The sequence below is a fragment of the Molothrus aeneus genome, chromosome 3 (assembly GCF_037042795.1).
Source record: "Molothrus aeneus isolate 106 chromosome 3, BPBGC_Maene_1.0, whole genome shotgun sequence".
Classification (NCBI taxonomy): domain Eukaryota; kingdom Metazoa; phylum Chordata; class Aves; order Passeriformes; family Icteridae; genus Molothrus; species Molothrus aeneus.
Window position 1 is genome coordinate 64,093,424 of NC_089648.1, and position 27,017 is coordinate 64,120,440.

At 39.5% G+C, this 27,017-nt stretch overlaps 1 protein-coding gene across 2 annotated transcripts in view; it reads right to left on the reverse strand.

The window, feature by feature from the left end:
- Nucleotides 1–4,530: 4,530 nt before the first annotated feature.
- Nucleotides 4,531–27,017, reverse strand: part of SLC35F1 (solute carrier family 35 member F1) — a 225,118-nt gene continuing 202,631 nt past the window's right edge. For both annotated transcript variants that reach the window (XM_066547086.1, XM_066547087.1), the window contains exons 7-8: nt 26,069–26,223; nt 4,531–8,595 (exon numbers count right to left, since the gene is read on the reverse strand). In XM_066547086.1, coding sequence (XP_066403183.1) covers nt 8,371–8,595; nt 26,069–26,223 — 380 coding nt within the window. In that variant the 3' untranslated portion in view covers nt 4,531–8,370. The remainder of the gene's footprint in view (nt 8,596–26,068; nt 26,224–27,017) is intronic.

Here is a 27,017-nt window from a genome sequence, read left to right on the forward strand (position 1 = left end):
ACCCAGGGGAAATAAAAGGAGCTCAGCTGGATCCCTCCATCATCTCACAGAAATGAAAGTCTGTGGTAGAGGTGAAGGTTGAGGTTTGGGGCTCAGGACTCACAGTCCTCCCAGTCTCTGAAGACAAATGCCAGCTCAGCCACAGTTCATGTTTGCACCAAGTGTAGTTCATAGGAGGCATTTGTTCAAGGAGAAAGAGAAGCAGTTATACCTTGGATAAACACTTTCCTTAATTTTTCTCTCTTTTCTTATATTTTTAGTGGAATTAAGCATTTCCTTGGTCAGACCAGATGCAGAGAAGCTGGAGAGGAAAACAAGAGCTGGAGGAGAGGAAGCCAATCTCTATATGTAAATGGATCATCAATGCCATCTCTGTTAATAATTTAAATAATTACAAGCTGGAGAGACATTTTGCTTTTTATGTTGGTTTTTTCCATGAGGACAGAATGATGTGGATTACCCTCCCTTGCTCAGTTCAAATAATGCAACTATTTTTGTTGCTGACTTGTTAGAGACAATGACCTGCAGGGTACCTGCAGCTCATTCTCCATCAGCCACTCATCTTTCACCTTCATTGTAAATCAAATGGCAGGCAAATTAACATTGCTTTTTGAATCTCCTATGACTGGTTTCATACCATACTGGTATGCCATTGCCTGAACATCCTATAGTAGAAGAGCAGGCATTTTATTTTAATTTTTTTTTAATATGTCCAGTTGCAATGGTTGCAACGGAGTGGGGCTGGAATCTGACATTTGTACAGAAACTGAAAGAAACTCCTGTTCAAATATTCTGTGACAATTAGCCTTCATGTTGAGGCCAGGAGCCCCTTTGGCTGGACTACACCAGCAATAAAGCAGCAAGATGTTTGTATGGAGGAGGCAGAGGACCCATACTGTGGGCCAGACTGGGAGGGAGAGGCACGATAGCCAAGGACCTCGAAGCTGTGAATGAGTTTAGGTTAGTGATTCAGAAGGGAGTGTAACTTAGACCAAAAAGATGAAGATGAGCTTAGTAGCTGTTTTGGTCACATGGAGATTGGTGGATGGTGACCTGGGGAAAAAGATTGTCAGACAAACTGGATGACAGAGGAGTAGGAAGCTAAGTGCTACCCTGCTCTTTTAATATATACCTGTTCCACTTTAAATCCCTGTTTGCTTTTGTTGTATGTTGTGTTAAAGCTCAAGGCTAAAATAAAGACTCAAATTCTGCATTTTCCAAATGCTTTGCTGGCTGGTGTAGCAGTACACATCATACTAAGAGGTGGGGGTGGATGCATCCACCTAAGGATGCAAAGTCAAGGCAGGTCCTGCAGCACCAATGTTCCTTGTCAACTTAGTCATTAAATCAACCCTGCTGCAACAGTTTTAAATGAAAAAAAATTGTGGGTACTCTCCTTTCTCTTTAATTACACTGTAGGCTCACAGACAGTGTATGGGGACATAAAGACTCATAAAATATGTGTCTGCATACATGTGTGACCTATTTATTATCCAGAAATCTCTTTAATGCCAAGAACTACATTAGATAGTTCAAGCCACTGCTCACAGTGAGTCACATAATGAGGTTCTTCAGATTATTGTTGTCATTAGCCCATTCCCTTCCCCCTTCTCACTTAGGAAGTTCATTTAGGCAAGCAGTCATTTTAAGAACATGCAAATGCTGATTGCTGATTTCTATGGATCTGGCAAGCAGCCAGGCTTCAGGGACGCTGGCTACTATAGGCAGTGGGAAGTTAAATATGCATGACCTCCCATAATGTTGATCCATGGGCTTGCAGGCATTCTGCACCTGTAAAAATCCCAGCTATTCTGCATGCAAAGTGTCTCTGGTGTTGTCATTGAATCACTTTGTGCTTCAGTGATCAGGTAAACTCAGCACATGTTCATTATCTTTCTCTGCTTTGGTAAAGTCTAGAATAAAAAGTCATTATTTAATCATGGTAAATCCAATATTTTGCTCCTGACAGGCATGTACATATTGCACATGGGAAGGAGGAGCTGAATCCATACTGACAACTTTGCAGTTGTGTTAAAATCTGATGAGTTTGCTGCTATCAAGATGTGGGGAATAAAATGCAGTAGTTAATATAAATAATTTATTTAGCAGTAAGGAATTAATAATGCATTATTAAGATCAGGGTAGCACTAGGAAATTGCCTGAGGACATTGTACACAATAAGGAGTCACAAAAAAAGTCAACTATAGCTCAAGGTTATAAATCAGAATCTAAGTAGAATAAAATTTATAAATCTAATAAAATCAGCTTCACCTAGTCTCAACCTACAAATATTTGTATAACATATAGGACTGACAATATCTGTACTCTTAAAGAGATTCCATACATTAATAATATTATAAAATAGTAGACTATTAATAAAGGGCTAAATTTTGACATCATGAATACCAGAGGAACTTGGGGCATAATTTCCAATTAAAAATGGAACTTCTAGGATAAGGGGAAAAAAATACCCCCAAATAAGAGCAAATGTATGGTTCTAGAGCAGAAAGGACTGCATGGAGTGCTGACTTTTCACTTCAGTCCTCAAGATTTGCTTTGAGCCAGTTTCTTTCCTCCACCTGGTTGCTGTATCATAGCAGTGGTAGCAGGGGCTCTTCCTCATGGAGGGAAATTCCTCTGTGAGAGGCAGCACAATGGTAGTGGTTCCTCCCTGCACCCAGCCAAGTGCCATCACTGGGATCACAGGGTACCTGTGGTGCTTTCTAAGGCTGTGGAAGATGCTCTGAGCATCAGAGGGATGTGGCCTGAAGAAACACTGTGGGCCTTTTAGTGAAACTGAAATAACAGCAGTGCAAGCTATCTGAGGGTCACCACTGGCTTTTTGTGGCCAATTTGTAGGGTTTTGTGTCCTGTTGGTGGCTCACAGCCGGTCCATGACTAATCACTGATTAGTGATCCCAGCCCTGTAGAATTAATATCTTCCATAGAGGAAGGATTTTTAATAATAAATACCACAGTGCATGAGCCTACACTTCAAACAGGAGGAGGAGGATGACAAGGACAATACTCTACTCCAATATTGTCATTATTGTGCATTTTGGTGTCCCCTTTGCAATTGCTGAGGGAACAGGTCAATGGCTGCACAAGCAGAGGTATTCTCTTTCACAAGGGTTTGGCTTAGTTACTGTTTATGTCACAATTGCTGTGTTTATAATTGCAGAGCAAACATAACAAAACAACTTTTCGAACTGTAAAAGCACTGCTTCCTTGTTTGTATGCCACAACATATTGCTGCTAAGCATTCAGCTTTGGGTTTGTAATGTTTTGGAGAACTAGCTCTAAATAAACAAAAACAAAGGGAGACTGGCAGCTTTAAGCTGATTGAGTGTCCTTCAGTGTTAAAACGTGCTTTATTTAAGAACAGAAAGATTCATTAATGCCTATTTATGATCTATTTTTAGAGTAATTCCATGCAATTACTATTCATATGACTCAAGCACCCAGGCTGAATTTTAGCCAGGCAATAACAGGATAATTTTATAATGCCAGAGAGTCTCTTGAGAAGATTTGGAGGAAATACAAATCAACTGTTAGTATGATCAGGCTATGCACACTAACTCAGTTTCTAGCTCTGTATAACAGGAGATATTCATAGTGGAATATCAGACATTAACCAGCACATAGGTGCAGCACTGCTGGCTTTGTAACATCTGGGCTCTGTGCAGTTGCAGATCAGGGAGTGGCTGGAAATGAGCTCACCACTCTCCATTCTCCTTTTACTCCCAGCAATGAAGTATGTGAGAAATACTGATGCAAAGTTTCCCAGGGAGGAATCAGACAAAGAGGGATGGAGAGGTGCATATGCTGGCAAACACTCTTAGAAGTGAATGAATACATGTTTATAAAATGGCTTGCTCTCACACACTAAGGATCTTCCTTTCCTGTCCATGTGAACTTTTAATGAGTCAAAGTCTTATTTTCCTTCTTATCCTAATTCTGTTCCCCCTAACACTCCTTTTCCCCCAGTATCTAAACTTTGTCTCCATCCTTTCTTTCCAGGACTCAGCTGGGTGTAGTGTTGCAGTGTAGGGCAGCCTGGGAGGGAGGGCTGGGAAAGGCAGCTGCAGGCACTCCATAACCTCTGCCAGAGAAGCCCTTCAATACCATGCACTTGTCAGATTAATTCTACACCGATTAATTTACCCAGATTAATTCTAGACTAATTAATAATTTCTGGAAGGCAGTGGAGAGAGTGGTTTTGTCTCTAAATGAGGGCAGTGACTATCAGGATACCTGAGCTAGCCCTAGGGAAATGGCAGGTTAAGATAGAGGGTATGCAGGAGTACTCTTATCCTTCTGGATGAGTGCTCTGGGGCCAGGCAAGGTACTTGAGGATGCCTGATGGCATCTATTCTTAGACACCTTGGAAAGAGTTCTGGGTTAACACCTCACAAGGGGGAGAAGCCCTGAGCACAGCAAAAAACTGCTCCCCGCAATTCAAGATTTACACTTCTGAAAAATCATTTAAGGCAAAGATAGCAGAAAGGAAACAGTCAAGAAACCACTAACCCCGCTTTCATAAAGCATTTATTTTTTTTATTTGAAAACATTATACAGGCATTACATTGCCACAGCCAGTCCATATAGGTGCATGCAAATATCAAAATGGAGAAAGATTTATTCAGCTTCTCAATGCAGGATTTGGGGTTGGGATTTTGTTTGCCTGGTTTTGGTTTTGGTTCATACTTCCATCCGCGGTGTCAAGATTAGTGTGCTTTATTATGGCATTTAACAATAAAATCCTACCCATGGGGTAAAATTTATATTTGTAGCTAGCTCAGGAATACTAAATGGTTGTCAAAAAAAAAAAAGAAAGGAAATGATACTACACGCTTGTCAAAATGTTAATAGCACAAGTTAGCAATCTCTACACTATACATTGAAACTTCTTCTTATGACACAGTGGTGCAAAATTTTCAATTGCTTGGTCTATCATTGTGTGTTTCGAAACTTGATAGCTGGAACAAAGACCAGGTCTGTCTCCCAGTGAGGGTTTTCATCTGGTATCAGAAAATTCCATCAGTCTTGCTAAGGGCTGCCCAGGACCAGCAGAATCAGAGAGTTTCAGTTTGTTGAGGCAAGGAGCTATGCAGAGCTAGAGACGTCCTACGCACACGGAGAGTAGCTGCCGTTAGATAGCTGAGCCTTTGCTGGTGCACACTGAGGGCTCCAACTGCAGAACACAAGCAGGCAGAAGGAATGTTTTCCTCCACTAGACCTCAGTTTTTCAGTCAACACAGTTCTTTGTAAAGCTATACTACTGTTCTCCTTCGAGGTCCATCCAGGACTAGCGCGCTGGCACTAATCCGAGCATCCACCTTGTTTATGGGGAAACACAGCGAAGCAGCCCCGCTTTGCACATCAAACTCCTCCTGCACCAGAAGCACAGGGGATGCTGGCTGGCTGCAGAGCGCTCACTGAGACATCCATAACTTATTCCTGTACAACAGAGCCTTTCAGAATAGCCTGGTGGCACCTCTCAGCCACCCATGGATTGCAACCCCTCGTAAGGAAAAACTCCCAGCCCCGTGACCCAGCCGGGAGCTGCCTCCTGCCCAGCTGTTTCACAGAAGACTCTAACAAACGTCTACAAGTTAGTGTCAGAAAAATGAGGAGGGGGAGGCCGAAGGACTACAAACATTTGGCTTAAAAATAAATACTAATAAGGAAATTAATCAAAACAGTTATGCAAAAGGAAGGAACTGTAAACATGAAACACACATGCGCACAATCCTCAAGGTTCTCAGACCAACACGGGGACTAATGCTCAGAGAAAGGTATTTAATTGGTACAAAAGGTAGCAAAAAAGACTGAGATGACAGGTGCCCACCAGTGTGCCTCTGGGTACCTGAGGGAGCCATGACTGTAATCAGACCCCTTCTCCTGGGGTCGAATCCACCTTAGGTCGAAGCTCTCACAGAGCTTGACCCAAGGATCTTACCCTGAAGTGTCAGGTACTCTTTCTTCTGTGTTTTTTACTTTTTTGATTTAGACTTTCCTTAATATCCCCAGAATACAGACTCTGTTTTTCTGCAGGAATCTAGTGGGGCTTTTTTTGTGTTTTTTTAATCCTCAATAGTTTAAGAAAAAAAAAAGTTCAGAAACATGAGTGCTAAAAAGATTTAAAAAAACCCAGAAGACAGGAAAAAAAAAATCATACATTTGTTAGTTTAGTACCAAGGCATCTTAACCAAAACTTTTGGGCTAGTTTTGGGCATGATTTGGCAATACTGCAGAACCTTCCCTTAGGTGCAGCAGGGTTGTGGCAGACAGCCTAAACACAGTGGGAAAGAAATGACCTCTTCTCCACAGTAAGAATAAGATACCACATACTTCTGCTGTTCAAGAGCATTTTGACATTTGCCACTTCATGTCTGTTATGCATATATAAACTTCTCTCAGTCTGCTTCAGGGAAGTTCCTTCTGTATTAAAGCAGAACAGCACTGTAAAAAATGAATGTTACCTCAGCAGAAATTCATCCTGCTTGGTTGAACTGTGTGACCTTTCTAATCTCCAATGTATAGATTGACTTTTTTCTTCTTTTTTATATAGAAATAGGTAAGTTGTATTTTTCAAACATGAAGGCCTACATTTTTGCTTGAAACAGTCCTTTTCAGCAGAATAACATTCAAATCAAATTCACCTTCTATGCCCACAAGCAAAATATTCATCAACCATGCCGCAAACTCCATTTTCAAATACGATGAATGTATACACACTTTTACAGCACTGTTATGTGCTCTTAAACTCCTTCTTTCTGAAGATCCTGAAGCATTTTAAAATAACTTGGTCCCATAGCACCTCTATGAGGTAGGTAAAATGTCATTATTTCCATATATACTGATTGGGAAACTCAGCCACACAGAAGGTAAGTCATGCCCAAGGATTCATGCAAAGATGTGGCAGATTGGTGAATAAAACCAAGATCTCTCCTAGATTCCCCATCTATTGCTAGACACAGGAACACCTTGTCTTCCTTAATTTTAAATTACAAATAGATAAAGGATATTGAAATAATGATTTCCTTGTACTGGGCTCTCAGAGGAGCAAACATACAGGCAAAGATGGATTTTTCATGGTGGTGACTAAGATTTTCCCCATTCTGGTAAGGCTCCTGAGGCAGAAGTACAGTTGTATACAGAAGTGTGGAGCACACCCTTACTATTTTCACACGTCCCCAGGAATGTAAGAAAACTGCTGAATTCTTCTGCTTGCTTCACAGCTAATGAAAAATAATTGGCTGCACCCTGCCAGTAAAATGCCTTTGTGCTACTGCAGCAACACCAGCAGATGGTCCAGTCTTTCTGCTCATGAATTCCTCCCTTAATCTTCCTGATTTTTACAATCTGTGGGTTTTGGTGAAAAACTGACACATTTCTAAATAGCTATTGTTAGAATAATGAACCACGGGAGGCTAAGCAAACTGGAAGAGCAGAAGGCACCCTTGATGCACTGAATATCTAAAATAAGTGCCCTAATCCACATGATATGTCATCTTTCCATAGAGAGGTACAATACATAGGAAATTAGAAAATGTATTTTTCTTTCTACAGGTTAAAATTTTAAAAGTAAGAAATCTGTGTTGAATCACGACTACAGAGAAATTGACTCCCTGTCACCTGATGCAGAACCTTGGCCACTAGGAAATCTGCCATGGATCATAGAGAGGTCAATGCTTGAGTACTTCACTTCTGCAAATATAGAAAGGCTAAAATGCTCGCCTTATACCTATTCCTAGAATAGAGACGGATATTGTAAGTTGTCCCTTCTCTGGATTCATGCATCAGATTACCTAGAAAGGGCAACTAGACAGAGAGCACAGAAGAACTTCATTGTATTTCCCTCACCAAACCCAAGGTGCTAGCAAAAATGTGTCAGGGGGTTGTTACCACGATTAACCCATCTGTTTTGCGCAAACAAACAAATTTTAGAGAGAAATTAACAGTGACTGCACAAAGTATATTTGCTGTAAAAAGGCATTTTTTCCACAGCTGGTGTGGCTTAGGCATAACATCACTCTGTGTGTGTAAAACACCCTTCTATTAATTTATTTTTTTTTGTAATTTCATCTTATGTATTGAATATCTTTCACAGGTAGTTTGACATTAACTGATTCCTACACAGCAGTTTGTATTGCAAACATGCTGCTCATTTCGTAAACGAGGGACTGGCATCTCCCTGCAAGGAACACCCTGGAACAATTGATTTGTGTTTGTATGAGCTTTCCTTATTTGCTACCTTGCAGCTCACCAGTGTAACTGCACCCGGTAAATACCTTTCTCTATGTACAATACAGAGATAATGGATATACGAGCTCCACTGTCAATAGGTGATCAACAGCCCTGGGTTTAAGCAACTCTAACGTGAGGCTCCTCTTCTGTCTCCTGCCCCAGGCTGGTGTATGTCACCGAAGGCTCCATCTGGCTGCTGGCTGGCAGGTCTACAACAGGTCCAGAGGGATTTCGGAACTGCTTGTACACCCGAGGATCCTGGGCTACGTAGGTGGATGTGGAGGAGTAGAGCATCAGCCCAACGAGGATTGTGAAGAATGACAACAAGTAAAGTCCTGAAAACTGAGTAGAAATAACAGCAGAGTCGTTAGACACAGCACCAATTACCCTGAGTTCATGAAGACCTAAAGACAGGGTTAGGCATAGATCCTTGTTTTGGCATGCGCTGCACAGGTCAAACTCCCTATCATTTGGATATTGAATTTTTATGGGAATGACTCCTTGAAATTTAATTTACTCTCACCAATTCCTCTGTCCTTCATAAACAAGAGCTAATAATTGCCTTCCCCTGGGCCAGGCATGTTAAGTATTGACTGTCTGGGACCTGGGAAAGCTGAGTTTTGGTTACAGATCCAAAGCTGATTTTTTCATGCTTTTAGACAAGCCAGCTACTTCTCTGAGTCCAAGTTTCTCCAGCTCCAGTGCGAGGTACCATCATTTACAGTTGTCAGACAGGCAGTGGACAAATCTGAAGTTAGTTACAGCTAAAGCACATGTCTGTGAAGTTAACATGCTGTTAGAAATATAAAAATATAATTAAATAATAATTTCAATAAGAATTTTAAATATATGTATATGTATAAATAAAGGCACTTAAAAACTACCCTTAAAAACTACCCTGTCTGCAGTATCTCTTGCTTGTGAATAGAAAGCAGCTGCTAGAAGATCTAATGTGAGTTTGGACAGGATGAACTTCAGCTGTGAAACGTGCTCTGGGTCAACATCATGAGGTTTGAAAGTACACAGGGAGGGCAGTTAACTGAAAGCTCAAGTACACATATTTTGGCACACAGCTTCACTAGATCAGAGGTCAGCCTGAATTTTTTGACATATACAGACTTGTGTCTGAACTAAAAATACAACACAAAGAACCTTTCTGGCAACTCATTAGCCCTTGCAGATAAAGCTAAAGGCAAAGACAGGGTTTCAAAAGCACAGACCATTGGGTACTAGCTTTAGATACTGGGTTCTGGCTACAGGGGACACAAAAATGGCTTTCAGCCTACATGACTTGTCTGTTGATCCCAGACTACAAGTTATTTGTTCATGCATGCTGTGTGTGAGAAACCATGAAGGACAAATTGCACAGCCACCTTGTTGAGGATATAAATGATTTGTATTCAGTGGAACTTCTAGAAGTGCCTGTATTCTGCAGCTGTCCGGAATCTGTACCTGAACACCATCAACTACTTGCAACCTGCTATTAGCTACTCCATGAGGTACTTCAGGATTTTATGTAAAGGTGTCTGCAAGTCTGTTTGTTAATCCTGACTGACTCTGCTTTGATGGATGCCCCATTTGTTTCTTCTGGATCACCTTAGCACAGCACAAAATAGAACGGACTATATTATCTTGAAATTTTTTAGCAATTCTGTCTTTTTTGCTTAAAGAAATTATCATTGTGGAGAAAACAAATTTTACTTAAGCTAAATTTGTAGTGATGTTAATTTGTTACTGCTTCATAAACCTACAAAACCTCCATCTAGCCTCCTGCCTGAGGAAGCATTTGGACTTTTTACAGAACCCTCAGTATCTCTGAAAGCTTTGGTCACATAACCCATGGTGATAAGGTGATCAGGTCTGAGTGTGTTTCCCACATCCAGTGTGCATGTTCAACAGGGAAAATACCATAATGGGGAAAGTTTTTAAAGCATGTGAGAAGGATTAGAGGGTAGGAAGAGTTTTGCTTTTCATCAGCTTTTAATTGTTTTTTAACATGTATGCCACCAGGCCCTCACATGTTGTCTGGCAGCACAATTTGATGAAACCACCCAGCTGTCCCAGAGTCACAGAGACACTGTTGAGCCTCACCTGGTGCCTGCTGAAGGATTCTTTCCATGTGACACAGCTCTGATAGGACTGTTAAGCTTACATCTCCCCCATGTGGCAATCAAACACAAGTCAATAATTTCAAACTTCTGGTTGATTTCTCCCCCTTGATTTTCAGTACAATTTTGTTCTCAGCGCTTTCTTCCCCTCTTTCACTTTGTATTTGAACTTGAGCATCACTTGGCAGCAGTGAAGCTGACTAAGCTGAAGAAAATCTCAGGAGCCAAATGCATCTAGTTTCCCATCCCTAGTTTCCCACTGTCCCTTATTCCCACCTTATGCTTGAATTTCTCACCCCAGCCAGCCAATTGGCTTGGCCCACTGCATAGCCAGAGTGCCAGCCAGATCTGTGATTGCCTCGTGTCCTGCTGTGAGGAATCTGTGGGGCTTCCAGCAGCTAAATATGCTTTTTTCTTGTTCTAGGAGCTGTCCAGACAAAATCAATTCATTTTTGAATTTGGTTCATGGCTCCAGCTCTACCATATCCCCTTTCTCCTGGCCATACCTCTCATTCCTCTCTCAGAGGCTTTTGTCTGATAGTATTCTTTCCATGGTAGTGTCCTCCCTCATGGCAGCTCTCCAGCCTGGGGGGAAAGGCTTTGGGCAAGCTTGGGGAAATCTAAACAAAGATCTGTGAAACATTTGTCTTTGGTATCTGTGCACAGCTACTTCAAAGAGACCTGGAGTCCAACAGTCCTATGACAATTCCTTCCTTTTTACCTTCCTTAGAAACAAGGTTCAGGCTGAATTCATTTATGCAGCAGCTCTCTGCAACACTGAAGTAGAAAGGTAGATAGTGAAGTTAATATAGGAATACATACTGAAGTACATGGCAAATCTCTGTTTTTTGTCAAAACCCAGTCAGACTGATCCAAACCTCTTTGAAATAAATGGGTATTTTCCTCCTATTAAAACAGCAGTGAATCCATCAGTGCAATGGAAAGATGCAGACCTAGTTCCCAAAACCAAAATTTGTTGTTCACTGTACTATGCTCCTCAGACTCCAGCTGAAATCTGCGATTTATGGCAGATAAGATTTCAGGCACACTCTACTACCATGTAGGTTTTGGAGGTTTTTTTAATATTCATCTGCAAACCTCATCTACTGAGATTTGCTATTAATAGACAGGAAAAAGAAGCACATTCAAAACCAGAGAAAAGAGCCACTCCTTAGAAACGAAGTGAGGGAGGATCACTTTTCATTGCCACTCTCCACACAACTGCAGTACCAAACTGTAGGTTCTTGGGAAGTGTGTAATTCCTCTCTCTGCCTAAAAAGCTACTTTAGAATGATACTGTGCTTCATTTTACTCTTTCTACAGAGAACATATTTCCTCTAAGAAAAAATATTTTTAAAATATCCAGATTTGTATGCCTCTCCAAATCCTTCCCTCCATGCTAAGCAGGATAACTGCAAAAAGAGTAACATGGTGAAAAGAAACTGGTTAGCTCAAATTAGCTAATGAGTGTCACACACCCTAAACAGACTAAAATTCAACCCATGTTTCCATATCATTAAACAGTTTTACTGTGGATTTCTTATCTACATTTATAGGTACATATGTATTACATGTGTAAACTTGCTCATCCATGAAGCTTATTGAGAGACCAGATGACTTTGTGGTGGGGTCAATGATCTAACAGTCTTGAGTCCCAGATTGGATTTTCAACCTGTGAATTTAATTTGTGAATCACAATGATTTTTTATGATCCTCAGTTTCTTACCCATTTAAAAGAGATAATAACACTTGGTTACTGAATAAATATGAGTTTACAGAATAAAAATGGGGAATAGGGATCCTCTGAGGAGAAGGCAGAGAGCTCCTTTGCAGGGAAAGTGCCTTACTTACAACATTTCAGATTTCATCAATGACATGAAAAGCATGTGCCAAAGCTTTTTTGCCAGTCAAATCAAATAGTTAAATCAGCTCTACAGATCTGATCATGTCTACTCTGCTCTGACATCTGTGTGTCTATAAATGCTTCCCCAATCAATAGTATTCAATATGGATCATAAAATGATATTCATAAATGTTAAAAAACTATGAAAACACACAAAAAAAAATCTTCTCTAGATACCATTTAGTACCTGTGGTAAAAATAGCCTACATTAAAATAACATTACCTTTCAGCATGTAAAAGGCACATCTTTGGTGCCTGTCAATTTGAAGATAAACACACAACACAAAACCTAGACAAATATAACACGGTAATATGCTTAACAAGATTTGGTTGGCCTATCAAAACAAGCACAGATTCTGGTGAGTGGACATTTCTGGTATTTATCTGAGTTGTTCATTAGGAACCCAGTATTTGACTGGATCCGCTCAGTCAGGTTCAGCAGAGGAGCTTATGGAAGCTCATGGCTTGGCTGCAGGAATAGGGGCATCACTCCAGAGTGTGCAGCTGCAGAGCCCCACCAGGAAAACCACCGCAGCAGCAAACTCCAGCAATCACAGCAAATGTAAGGTGAAATTACTCCTTCTGTTACCAATGCACAAAGTCTTTGACTTTAAAAAAGAAAAGAACCCAAACATATCTGCAGTCCTACATAAAACTGTAGATGAAGTTCACAAAACAAAATTTAGCTTATATATGTAGCATTTTTGTGGCAAGTGAATCAAAATAATGAGTAAGCGAAGCATCCCAAGGTACCTAAAATAAAGAAGTTGAGTATAAAGGCACCTGAAAACGTAGTATTTTTAAAAATCCAGAATAAACTATTAAAACTTTCAAAATTTACTCCCTACTGGTTTTTATCCTCTACTTTTTACTGTCTGTCCATGTGAAACTTGTCTTTCATATATCCTGAATCACTACGGGTAAAGCGCTTCTACCATTTCGTCTTGAGACTCTTATGCTTTAAAGTAACCCACTTGGAAAGGTGGGAGAAAAGGAAGTTTCTTAACAGGGAAATGAGTGCATCTGATTTCATTGTCTTGAACAGTGATTAGGCAGTAACAGGAGAAGAAAAAAACAGAAGAAAAACTATTTAGAAGGTAGTAGATTCATGCTGGAGAGAAAAAGCCAGTCTTCAGTACACGGGTCATGAATATAGAAGGGAAAGTCCAAAGAAACATGCATGGAAAAATCACATGGAAAAATCACATCTAGGAAAGGCTGTGCTGACTGACTCCTGCAGAGGGAATCTGCAGACAAGTAGTTCTGGCTGTCACAGATGTCCATGTCCATGTTACCACTGACACCATGGCAAAACAGTATCCAGAGTGACAAAATGAGACAGATGTGAGTCTGCAGAAAAGCCCATGCAGACAAAGAAATTCAACCATTTGCTAATTTTGGGTTTTCGCTCAGCCATCATGATAATGATCTTGAACATTATTGCAATGGTTATGAAAATGCTAATTCTGTTTTACTCAGTCCATTGAACTGGAAATAGTTGCAGGAGCAGACTATTTGAGCTGCAGCACTCCAGCACTCCATTTGTATTTCAAAACAGCAGCCACACACTGAATCTCTTTAGGTAGTATGAACCCCAGCTCCTAGCCTATGGCAACTCAACTGTGCTTTTCAAGTCTTTAAAAAAGGTTTTTTTGTTATTCAAGTACTAACTGAAAATTTATAATTGTCATGTTTCACATATTCAGTGATAAAGTATGAAATGGAATAACTACCTTTTTCTCTACCTCATCTGGCAGTTCTCCACATTTTGGCATAAATGAATAAAGAAATCAGGTCCATTAATTCAAGTTTTAAATCTCAGAGAAAAGTGGCCTCCTCAGTATTACACTGATGAAGAGGGGTAAAAATGTATGTATCAGGTGGAATTAATCTAGTTCCGTATTTCTGCTGGCACCATCCATGCTCTCCAGTTCCACCACCTTCTTCCTTCCCATCAGTGGGTCTGTGCAGTGCAGTGAACTCTGCTTTCCAGATTGATTCAGTTTGTAGCATACGCTGCACAGCCCATCAAAGCTAAGGCCAATAGGTGTTCTTTCACTGACTTATGGCTTCTTCCCCTGGGTAATTTCACACATGAATACCTGAGCAGGCTGAGTGAAGGGAGTTAAAACCAAATTTCTCTCATTATCTTTTATATAGCAAACAGACATTTCCACTCTGTTTGATAAATTGATTGAGAGGCTGAGCTTCTTTCCACAATTTTCTGTTTTTGCCTCCAACATAGCAAATGAAGCTCACCATGACCAAGTGCAGAAGTTGCACTGTGGGATGCACACTCTCTCCAGCCAGCAGCAGCACCAGAAGGCTGAGGGCTCTGAGAGCTAGGAATTCACAGAGTGCTTTCACTTGCCTGGCTGGATGCTGCAGCCATATTACTCTATTAATAGAACAGGAGCCAGCATCCCAGTCATAGCTCGCAGCGCTCTTTGGCGACCGCCTTGGATCACACCCAGGAGGATCTGACTGACTCTGTCTTGGATCAGCACTGTGCCTTAAACTACTGCTGACTATTTTTGTCCCAGCCTACAAGGAAGATACCTCTTTGGGATTCAGAGCCTGATCTGCTCCTCAACAGAAACTGAAGCAACCTCCAACAGCACAACACTGTATTTTGCAACCCCAAATGGCATCATACACACCAGAAGGGTTGCTGTGGGTTTTCCAGACTGCATTGAAAGGGAAAAAACAAATTCACCTGAACCTTTATGTGTCCTGTGAGATCTCTCAGTTTTTAAGAAATCTCCAAAGGGACTCAAACCACTGAGGCATGGTTCAGAGTGCCTTCCCTGCTCACCAACTGCAGAAGTTGGAATGTCTGAGCAGAAATGTTGGTTCTCTTGCTGAGTAGGGGCACTGGACAGCTTCAGTAATGATGATAACTTCTGGACAGCAAGTCTGTCCACTACCAGCAGGATTGTATTATCTTCACATTTAAATGACCTCCAGCTATTTCTTAGGCAAACCATGCGGATAGAGTCTTAAGTGATGACTTGAAGTCCTACCTTGCTCTCTGAACACAGCTGGGATGAAAAATGGAGTGTGTAGCTAGTTACTCCACATCTTTGATCATCATTGAATGAAGGAGGTTTGTCTCAACACATCACTCATGCCAGCAGAACCCAAAGCAAGAAGTTTCAGGTTTGCCTGGACAACAGTGAAAACCTGACACTGCCCTTGTTGCCATTTGGTGAAAACAAAGAGGCCAAAGGAAGTTTTTCTTGTCATTTCATGCATGGCAGAAAGGCCATACTTCTCAATTCCTGATGCTTGCTTGCACTCTCAATATGATCTAACTCAGATGAAATGCTGTCCATTACTATGGCTTATGCTGAATTGTAAATGTTGCATAGAAACCATGATGACAAGGAACCAGATGACACATTTTCTGTATTTTCCAATTTATTCTGTTCTACTGCTTGCATGTTTTACTCCATGTAAAACATACTGATCTATGCTTTCTGTCATACAGCAGCACCCTCTTTTTCAGTTCTTGAATTATATTTGCTGGTGGGCACAGTTTAACTGGTAAGGCAGTGGTCTGTGGGAAACACCCTAGCTTTCTTACCTTTTAGATGCTGAGGTTATCTACAAGAGAAAAAAATTAGGAGGGTTTACTGGAAAACTGTCACCAGAGATTCTATTAAATTCTTAGGAAACTTAATAGATTGCCTGGAATTCATTGGTGGAATGAAACAAACTTATGGAGAAAACGAAAATAGCATTTTGGGGAAAAATCTATGAGCTTGACATAGGCAGCTGTAAGGAAAATACTGATTTTGCACTAAGCTGCACGATTTCATGCTTCTCAAATGGCATCCTCAGAAAAAAATAATAATAGCCTGTCATTTCTAAATACATGCCTGATAGGGCAAAATGTTTGTGTGAAATGGCTTATCTTCATTTCCTGAGTGCCAGGAGAGATGGGAACGCTGCTTTCTCTTCTCTTTCCCTTTGTTGCCTCTGACATCAGATGTGGAGAAAAAAGAAGCCTGTGTTCAGTACCCCTGCGGTACCAGCACTCTGTCTAATTAAAAAGTGCAAGGTAGAATGAGTCCTGCAATCTGTTTTAATCTTATCTATGTAGGAAAGAGATTTTTATGTGTAGTTAAAACACTTCTATTACATTTCTCTAATTTCCTGTAGCATCGTTATTATGGCATAAAGGGGCTTAATTTCTGGTTGTTTTATATCAATTACTTGGCAAGAAAGTGGTGAAGGACCTATCCTTTCAGATGTTCTTAATACCAAAAGGAGGAGCACAACAGAAAAGCTTATAAAATCAATTTTCCCTCCCCCCTTTTACCTTTCAGTATTCTTTGTTGGTTTTCTCTATCAGCTGCCAGTTGCCATGTGTCCTTTTGGGTTTGTGTGTAAGTATTTAATATAGCAGCAGCTGTCTGCTGTAATGATTCTCTATTACTGTACATGAGGCTAATTGTGCTCAGTGCATTCAAAACCACAGTTACAATAACTGATTCATCTTGGATTCTTTGTTTATATCTTTCTGCTGAATCTAGCAATACATTCCTGTAGAAATTCCTTCCCAAAAGGTGTTCTTTCTTCCTGGCAATGGAAATTTGGGGCACTCCTACCCTGAGAACCAAGGACTATGCAGCTGCAGTTACTCTTAGGATGAGTGACCAGGCCAGCTGTCTGGAGGGAGTGTGACATGGCTGCTTCATGTCAGGGCTCTCTGCAGTGTGACACATTTGCTGCTGGCAACGAGAGGCCAAACTTCAGGAGCTCCAAGAGCTCTCAGTTGAGGTGACTCTCAAGGCAGGTTCATGAGGGAATCAGAGGGGAGAGCATGTCCTAAGCTGTTGAATCCAACCCCTCATTACTGCTTACAATCAGATGAAATATTCCATCTGGCAAATCCTTCTCATGCAAGCATTATTAGGGATGTTTTTTACTTCCCACTAACCTATTTGAATTTATCCTGGAACCTCCCTGCTATGATAGCAAAAAAATCCCCCTAATTTCTATACATTTTCAATTTCCACCAATATGTTCTTGTATCATTAGATCAAATAATTCTCATTTTCTCCCTGTGAATTTATAGATTAATTCATGTATGTTAAGGTTCCATAGTCCCTCCCAACCCATCAAATCCATGTTACACACAATAAAGATTTTTTTAGGGATCTGCATATTCAGTACTTTGTTAGGGGCCATATGGTTACTCTGTTGAGGCTTTGGTGCAGATAAAAGAAAAGCTCTGTTTGGTGCTCTCGAGCTGACAGAAAAAAACCCCTATTGCTACAGCTAGAAAAGTGCTGTCCCTGAGACAGTAAGTTGTCCTGTCCTATGGCATTAGCACTTCTTCATCAATACCAGAAATACCTAGACAGACTCATTTGGAAACAGCTTTGTCACGACTGTGCTCAAATTCTTCCCATCTGTTGCCACAGACACTGCCTCGCACTTTGTGCTTCACAGCATTTCTCAATGTCAGCCAGTTCTGGATGCCTGATTATTCTAATTCTTCTCCCTACTGAGGGTGCCAAATCTATTACTACAGTCACTACACAAGGCTGGTCTTCAGACCAACTCTTTGGGACCTCCATCAGCGAGTTCCTTCAAGCATGCTGTTTCTCTCTCAGCACATTGCCTTGTCCTTTATCCTCATTAGCCAGTTTCTCACCTGGCTTCCAATCTTTACATCAATAATCCTGTTCTTTAGCTGATAATTTTCTGTGCTGCACTGTTCAAAAGCCTTGCATATTAGATCTACCATTTGACTTTTCCCTACGAAAATCTGTTAAATTATCAGACAGGCACCAGATTTTGACAGGATTATCTGTCTTGTGAGAACAAGCTTATATTTCATCTAATTTTCCATTTATCTCCATGTTCCTAATTATGTCTACTTTTGATTTTATTGTCTACTTCATATCAAATTTGAAGCATTCAGATTATTGTGTTCTGTTTCTACTTCTGACATGGTAATTTCCATTTCTATTAAAGATGGTGCATTGTCCTCACATTTAACTCTCATCCTTACTGAATATTACAGAAGGTCCCAATTTGTTTTGGTGCCAAGTGAAGGTTGTTTAATTTCTGCCCCCACTGTCCTTGCACAGCAAAACTATTTCTTCTCTTAATATACAAGAACTTTTTACTGCTTGTTTCACTTTCTTCTTCATTGTCAAGTTTGGTTTCTCTTTTACAGTAATTAGACTTCACTCATTTTCTTTTTTACCTGCGCAGTATTAGTTTTCTTTTGTGATTCCTTGTTTTCTGTTTATTTCTAAGAGTTTTTTAAGCAGTTTTTTTGTCCAGTTGCATTTGGAGTTCTCCCTTACAAGTTTTCCTCTTGTCTTTAAGATATAAAATTCATATTACTATAAGTTAAATCTATTAAAAATCTCCTCCAGATCCATTATGAGCCTTTTTAACAGTGTTCCTTGCTAAACTTAACTCATGTATGTGGTGGGAATAATTCCAGAAGTTTAGTCCAGCTAATAAAATTGCTTGTCAGCAGTGCTGATGTCAAGCATCCATCCCATATCATGGGTTTGAAAGCTTCCAGTTTAGTGGGAAGGGGGAGTTTAGACAAAAGAAGATGTTTTTGTTTTTTTCTAGATGTTATAGAATCTAATAAAATACTCCACTGGTTATACTGAAAGCATGTAAAAGTGATGTTTTCTAACTGATTTTTTTTTTGGTGTGTTGATCCATTCCTCCATTCTGGCAGGCAAGTGAAGCTGATGTGGATGTTTTAGCCCTGTATGTCAGTAGCATTCACTGATTTGGCTGGTAGGAGGCACAACTGGAATAAGCTCTTCAATTCCAGTTGTATACCAAAACAGATTTTATGTATGTTCCTTCCTGGCAGCTCAGAGACCACGGCATAACTTGTAGGCCACACATAATTCTTTGCACACTTCCTAAATATTCTACCTTATTTTCTGGTCACTTCTTGAAATAGAGTTTACTCAGTTCCATAACAAATTTATAATGAAATTATTGCATTTAACCCTTAGCATTTTCTTTCAAAGATGATTCTGTCTACATCTCTGAGGAACTTCTAGTCTTTGTTTGTTTCCATATGCAAAGGTGAAAATAGCATCCAATTCAAAGAATCATAATTTTAAAATCTTGTAGATTTTCAGTAGCTGAACCTTGTTTGAGCTTTTGAATGCAACTGCTGCCTTGCTAATTCATTACTTCTCTTTTTTTTTTTGGTTTCTCTCCTGGGTTGCAAATTATTGCTGAGATATGTAACTCAACAAATACATTGTACTCCCTTGTCTTCAAAATATGCTTGTCTTGGGAAATGCTGAGGTTTTTATTTATGCTGATTTTTTCCTCCACAAGTAATTACAAAACTTAGCCTCTTGGTCTTTGCTTTCATATTCATTGAGCATCATTTAGAAAAAGTACGTTGTCAGTAAAATCCATCTCTTTAGATAGGATGGCTTCACTATGTTTTTTCTGTCTGCACATTTTCTTGGGATAAAGAAAAATGTAGTTATTTGCTACAGTATTTTTTGCTCTCTGCAGTTTGCAATCCATTTGCTGGTTCTTTGATATTATGCATCTTTATTGCTGTTATCCCCCAGCTTTCCTTTTCCAACCCATATTCACCGGCACCTTTAAAATCAATATAGTTTTGTTGAAGATTTATCATTCAAGAGTTAATTCCAGTAACAGGAAGAGCTCCCCTAATACATTTGAGCTCTCATACTGTGTGAGAATTAAAAGCTATTTACTTCCTTGAAATTGTAACAACTACACTTCACAATGTACTCTTGTTGTATACTTAAGAGATCTCTGAACAATTCCCTAATAATTTCTTCACTAATTCCATAAATTTTACATTTTAACACTTGAGGTATGCAGGAAGGTGTGACACTAAGAGATAGAAAGATGTGGTTCCAAAATTACCCACAATAAAAAGGGGGTGGGTGTGGTGTTTGCTTTGGAGTATTCTAAGATCAAGACACGTTCACTTAGCATTTCTGTTTTGGTAATTGGGCATTTTCAACAAAAATGCATTTTCATAGAAAGCTTCAAAACAGTTCTGTTGTGTACAGTCTTTTAACATGAGACCAAATGAAAAAATCCCAAGATAAAAGCATTGAAAACAAGCTAAAAAACTTGACATTTAGATGAGCTAGTGTCTGAAATATATATTTGAAATCAAAGCTTTTATCATAACTTCTGCAATATGAATGCCTCATCATTTACACTGTTCTTGATGCCTTCCAAAGAGTGAGTATCCATGTTCCACTATTCAAGCTTTGGAACTAATGAATCTATTGCAACATAGCACTGCAAAAGGAAGACATTTAAAAATGCAGTATTTTGAAAAAGCTTCCATATCCGTGCTGTGTTGTTAAAAATCTGTTAGGCTGTGCAACATCTTAGTGGAAGACACTTTGTTTTCCAGCTTCTACTCTCTTCTGTCAGTTTACTTCATAGCTTTTTTATTGTGTGCCATCCTGCATCATCACAAAAAGGGTGAGTGGATGGGGCTCTTTCTGTCACAGGAATTTGTGTGACCAAAGACATGTTTAACTCCTTTCCACCTCAAGACAGCTCTTTAAATATAGACACCTAACTATTTTCTAATTGACTAGAATTTGGAGGAGGAAATTCAAATAGCTAACCAATTAAATAAATAAATTTAAAGAAATTTGAAAATGATGCTGCTTAGCTGAAAGGCAGTAGAACTTCATGGGAGCAGAGCTGTTGAGAGGGACTCCCACTATAAGAAACTTAGTACTTTGGAAAAGAAAAGTAAACATGAACATAGGGGGTTTTTTTGCACATTACCAATGACATAAAGAATTAACTAGTAATATGACTTACCCTCATTATTATCACAGGCTTAGAAGTATTCACAAGGATAGAACCCCTGTGAGATTAAATTCCATTAAAACAGGAAGTTTATGGATCAGCAGCCTGCATACTCAACTTCATCAGGAAAATACCTTTAAATATATGACTGAGAAAGTGATAGTGTAAAAAACAGCTTTTTAGCCTGCACTGCCTGCTTCCCTAGAAATAATGATGCACCACTGACAGCACCACAGTCAAAGTTTAAAATAGGTAGGTGTTAGTTCCCTAACAAGTGCCAGCAAAAAATAGGATCTTACTGACTTCAGCTAATACTTTCAGGGAAGTTTAAAAAAAAAAAGGTGAGAACATTAACTGAAGTATTTTCTCAGTTAGGTCAGAGGTTTAGGAAAAGTCTCTCAGATGTTTATGGATGGCTGCCAAATAAAAATCAAAGTAATAAACAATCCTCCCCCAAACCAAACCAATTTTATTTAACTCCTGCTGTCAAACCACAGACTTTGTAACCATCCTGCTCCAAGAAAATCCAGGACTGCCTGAAGCATATAGAGTCAAGGTCAAAAATAAGGTTTCATCTGCATAGTCATGAAACTGAATTTTTCTAAAGATTACTCCTTGAGGGGCAGGCTTTCCTAATTTAGGAAAATGAACTGAAGCGCACCAAAGACAGCAGAAAAACTCACACTGGCTGCAATTCATGTTTCTAGCAAGGGTCAAATTTTCACTACAGTGAAGACTGTGTAAATCCCAAATTCACTAAGCATTGCTTAGGATCTATGCTGGCCAAAAAAATCCAGGAACCCCCTTCCCCCAAACTTCACCCTCTCTTCTCCATCTGGAAAAACCCCTGTCTTCATGGCTTCTTCCTTGATGTAATGGGAAGACTGTCTTCCCATTGGATGGATACTGTTAAAATTAGCATTCTGTTTAGAAACATCACTTAGTATCAGCAAAGGAGGCCTCAATAAGCATAATTTCAGATTTCTGGTCCTGGAAGGTCTTGAGTATCATGTTTACCTGTCTATCAAGTCCTTCGTCACAAATACTCTCTGAGATTCTAAATCAAGATACACGAATTACTACTATGTCCAGAAGTTCTGAATTTTTATAGCTGCATCTTGGATAAAGTCATGAATGAATTTGCCAAGGAATAATATAATCTATTGGGCTTGGCTTGGTAGGTAATGATACAATATAGTGTGATTCAACCTGCTGGTCCAGAACACAATCAGTATTCATGCTCTAGCTGCTGGAAAATATAAAATAACTGCTTAGATTATTTAGTGAGAACCTAATTTGCTTAGAATGACTAAAGACAACATAGAGCTTGCAAAGGAAGCCAACAGAAAAGAGCTAACAAAAGAGCTAAGGCTGAGACTAAAATGTAAAAAAGAATACTCCTACAAAAAAATGGCCCCATATTTATATAAAAGTTCTACTCTGTGCACCCAGAGATGCGGCCCTGAATTTTTCAGCACCACTTGTGTCCATGTATCCATAACAAAGAATGGCCTAGGACAATCCTGTTTTGAACATAAAAATTGTATAACATATCTCAATATGGTGAGAAATTAAAAAAAAAAAAAAAAAGATATGGGGTTGTATACTTAAATGCTATGACAGTGGTGGATATTCAGCTACCACAGAGGCCAAACACATTTCTCCATCCACTGGAATATTTGAAATCAATTTTTGATTACAGAAGAACTAAAAAGACATCTTTTATTTTGGGGGATGTGAGAACTTTTAAGAATGATACATTACAATCTAGTAATCTATCTCCAATTGAAAACTATATATTTTTACATTTTAATACAATAAGATCTTGAAAAATTAACATCTGGAATTATACATATATCACCAGAATTGTGTGAAATTAACAGGCTGAATTTCCAGCTTCCAAGGGCCTAGGAAGTGTTCAGTGTGGTAAGAAGATGCCTGCATGTGGGGTAAGACTAGAGATGCAGCTGTTTATAAACTCACTCATGTCCTGCATACAATGATGTTGCAAGGCTGTACTATATAAAAATGACATGCTAATGAATCAAAACACTTCAAAGACAATCTTCTCTTCAGTTTGGTTTCAAAAGCTCTAAAGCTCAGTTAAACTAATTTTCTGCATTTTCCATGGATTTTCATAGATCTACTGCTATAGGTGCAATAAACCTGTCTGGTGATAAAAGTAGCAGCAGAGGGAAAAATCACAACTATTTCTTGAAAGCCTCATAAAATGATATTCTGCAAGGGACACTAAACCCCCTCAGTTGATCCTACTTGAGCATAAACCCATTTGCTTCCCAGTGAAGTGGGGCTGTGCCCATTGGCCAGTGCAGAAAAAAGCAGAAGGTGCTGCAGGGGATGTACAGCTGGGCTAGGAACAAAACAGCACTTTAAAAGCTAGGAAACAAGTAAGTGTACACAGTCCTAGGAGGGGAATTATTTTGGATCACTTCATACCAACTTATTAGACTTCATTATTGAGTGCAAGTCACACATTTCACAGTTCCACTTCCTCAGATAAAATGATACCTGTTAGCAAACCATAAGAAAAGGAGAAGGTCATCGAACTATGAATAAAAACATCGTAACTAAAGAAGAAACCAAATAACTAAGTGGACTTTAAAATCGACATGATCTTTGCATATAGCCTTTCTCTTCAAATTTCATCTGCAATGTAAGTTTGAAGGGTGTGAAAGGAGACACAGCTTGAGAAATTGATGCTGCATTTCAGGTAAAGGTCCTTTCAGAAAGCCCTTATAAAGGTCTTCTCCTTTTCAAGGCTTCATCTGGGAAGAAGAAAAGTGAGACACATGAGTTGTATGGAGTGCAGGATGAGGATAAATTACAAAAGAAATGCAGTGATGAAAAATGTCATTGCTGGTTTGCTGTCTATGGGGTAACTGGCTTCCTAGAGAAACAGAGTAAAAAGCATTGCACCAGGTGCTGGAGGGACCAGGACCTCGAGCTGAAGGGGCTGTCTCAGGGAGGATGAAATCCAACCAGGTGAGGTGCAGAGAAGGGCTTGCCCTGATTAGTGAAGGCTGAGAGACAATATGATTCCTCTCTACTGATGTACCAATGGAGTAAAACACCATGGAGATGGGCATTCTTGCTGCTAATGGATACTCTTGGTAGAAAGATGAATGGACCAAAACCAGGCACAAGTAAATTTATGCTGGAAATAAGGAGGTTTGTAACTGTTGGACAGGTAATGTTCTGAAGGTCTTCCAAGGAAAGCAGTGGAGGTAAAAACCTGGATAGGTTTAAGTAATTGGTAAGTGTTTATGAAAGCAACAGCATGATACATACAGTAACCACAGGAGGATGAGACTTTCAGTTTTCTAATAATTAGAGCAAGGGACAGAGGGGACCATCAGTTACTTCAGATGTGGAACTCAACCAGTTTACCAGGACACATGTTGAGATGGATGCTTTCAACCAGAAAACTTCCCTGATCTGAGCCTTCTACTCTTGAGCACTTTTCCCATACAGGTCTTGGAGGGAGACCAAGATGCCATTATGGATGGGAGCTGACATGAACTTACTGTAGAATGATGGGGTTCAGTAAAGCTGAAAGTTCTGCCTTCCTGGCTCTAATGTATCCATCAGACACAAGGAAGAAATTAAACTGTTAACTCACCTTTTGCCTTTCAAGTGTCTGAACTTTGGAGTGTGTGTTTGCAAAATTGCCGTTTTTGTTAGGTTTGAGCAATGCTGAGCACAGAGCTATTCACCCTCTGCTGCCTTTTGAGTCTTTCCTTCCACTGAAGTTTGATTTTGCTAGTACACCACCACCACTGTTTTCAGAATAACATTTGTCTTTCACTGTAGTAAATGTAGCAATTTTTCTTAGAAACAGTGGACTAACACCCCTAAATATATTTATCTGTGTGTATCAAATAATAATATTTACAGGAGATAGTTTTCAGATAACACCTAATGTCAAACACTTGGGGTTTGAAGCATGAGGCAGAAAGAAGGAGAAATGATATCACCATGAGACAGCTGAAAAGCAGCAGGCAACCCCTACATTGTGTTTTCAGTCATATTTTTGTTTCTATTCTTGCTTTTCTTGTGCCTGCAGAATTCTCAAAGCCACAAAACCAAAATAAAAGACAGTAGTGGCAAACAATTTTGTGTTGAACTCTGAAGATTTGAACTTTGACTGTCACATTCAGAGTCATGCAGGTACTATTACTACAACAAAATCTGATATAAGTTGATTAGACACTCAGAATTTTAAGGCTTTCTGTTGCCTAACACTTCTAACACAATTTAGCTATCAAGTAACCTCCCTCCTATGAATAAATGATGGTAGAAAGCAATTGCTTCCAGCACCGCAATGTTATTTTCACAGGATGGACACTAGCGGGGGATACTTGTGAATAATGAAGTGCCATTCCTCATAACTGGAGGTCAAATGTGGTCGTGTACCACATGGTGCTTTAAATATTAGGGGACCTGGGAGGCCAAAGTTTAACTTCAACACAAATATGCTGCACATTTTGGCATTTACAATAAGAGGCAAGCCACTGGTCTGGCCAAGAGAAAGGTGTAATTTATGAACAATTTAGTTATGAATTCAGAATCAGTATGAATGAAACAACCTTGTTTCCAGGCAAAAAAAAAGTCTGTGGGAATTTTGGAAGAGTCCCTCCCTTCATCCTGCCACATTAGGTCTGTTCACTGCAATTGAAGGTAACCTTTGATAAGTAATATGAAATTAATGATACAGTGGCTGATAAGCAGGTACTCAAATTTTAAAACTTGTAACAAAAAGACCAAATGAGCTCTCTCAGAAAACAAATAATAAAATAAAATTTGTTTTAGTGTAGGAAGTCTGAAGTAAAAAAATCAACTTGCATTTTAACTGTTTAGCCTCCTAGCAAAGCTTGGAGGCTTCTTTTGTTTCCTTGTCGTTAACTGATGTTTCTTGAGGCATACTGCTATTACCCAAACACATCCCTCATTTCCATACCTTGTAGTGGAAGAGGAATAATCCACAAAAGAGGCTGTACAGGTCAGCTGTGAGCAGGGAGAGGTTGACAGCAGTAGCACTGGTTTTCTTTATGACCACTGGCATGAAGCTGTAGAGGCCAAACATACAGGCACTAAAGCCAACGTACAGCAAGCCTGCAGGAGAGAAACAAGAAGCAAAGTGACCTTACAGCCTGCAGAAATTATTTTGTTGGGACAACCTTCTTCCAAAGGTTGTGCTTTTAGGAAAAGAAAGAATAATGCTTTTTCAAAGAAAAATTCAAATTAATAATGTACACATATATAGAGAGTGAAAACCATATCAACACTGGACATGAGGTCCTTTGGGGTCTCCATAATAGCAGAGTTGTTTCAAGCTGGTGTCTTATACTACCAGTGACTACCTCATGTCCTACTTAGATTTGGACATAATGATGCATTTGAACATATCAAATCCAGTCTCTGCAGGAGCTGAATGTCCCCAGCGCCAAGTGAGTTCAGCTGAGTTGGATGGAGCACACAGTGTTTTTTGGGAATGGACCCAAAATATGAACGCAATATTATTTGCAGAGGAGTTAATGAGCAAATGGATGAATGCATGAGGACAGCACTCAAGTGTCAGAGATCCTAGACCTATTTTGCCACCAAAACTGACAAATAACTTCAGATTTTTGCACTTCTGTTCCTCTACTCCTTTTTGTCTGCCTTCCTCAATAAAACTTTTGTGAGCTGAAACTCTTTCCTGCTACATGTTTACAAAGTGCCTCACACAAATTAGATTGTTAGACACTAATATAATAAAAATACATTACAGTAAAAATCTAAATTAATTTAAAAACCTAAATAACTTACTGGGAAAGAATTCATTGCTTCAGTTATTACTTGATAAATCCCAAGGCAAATTAATCAATATGAAGTTAAAAAAACAGCAAACACTTTACTCATCTGCT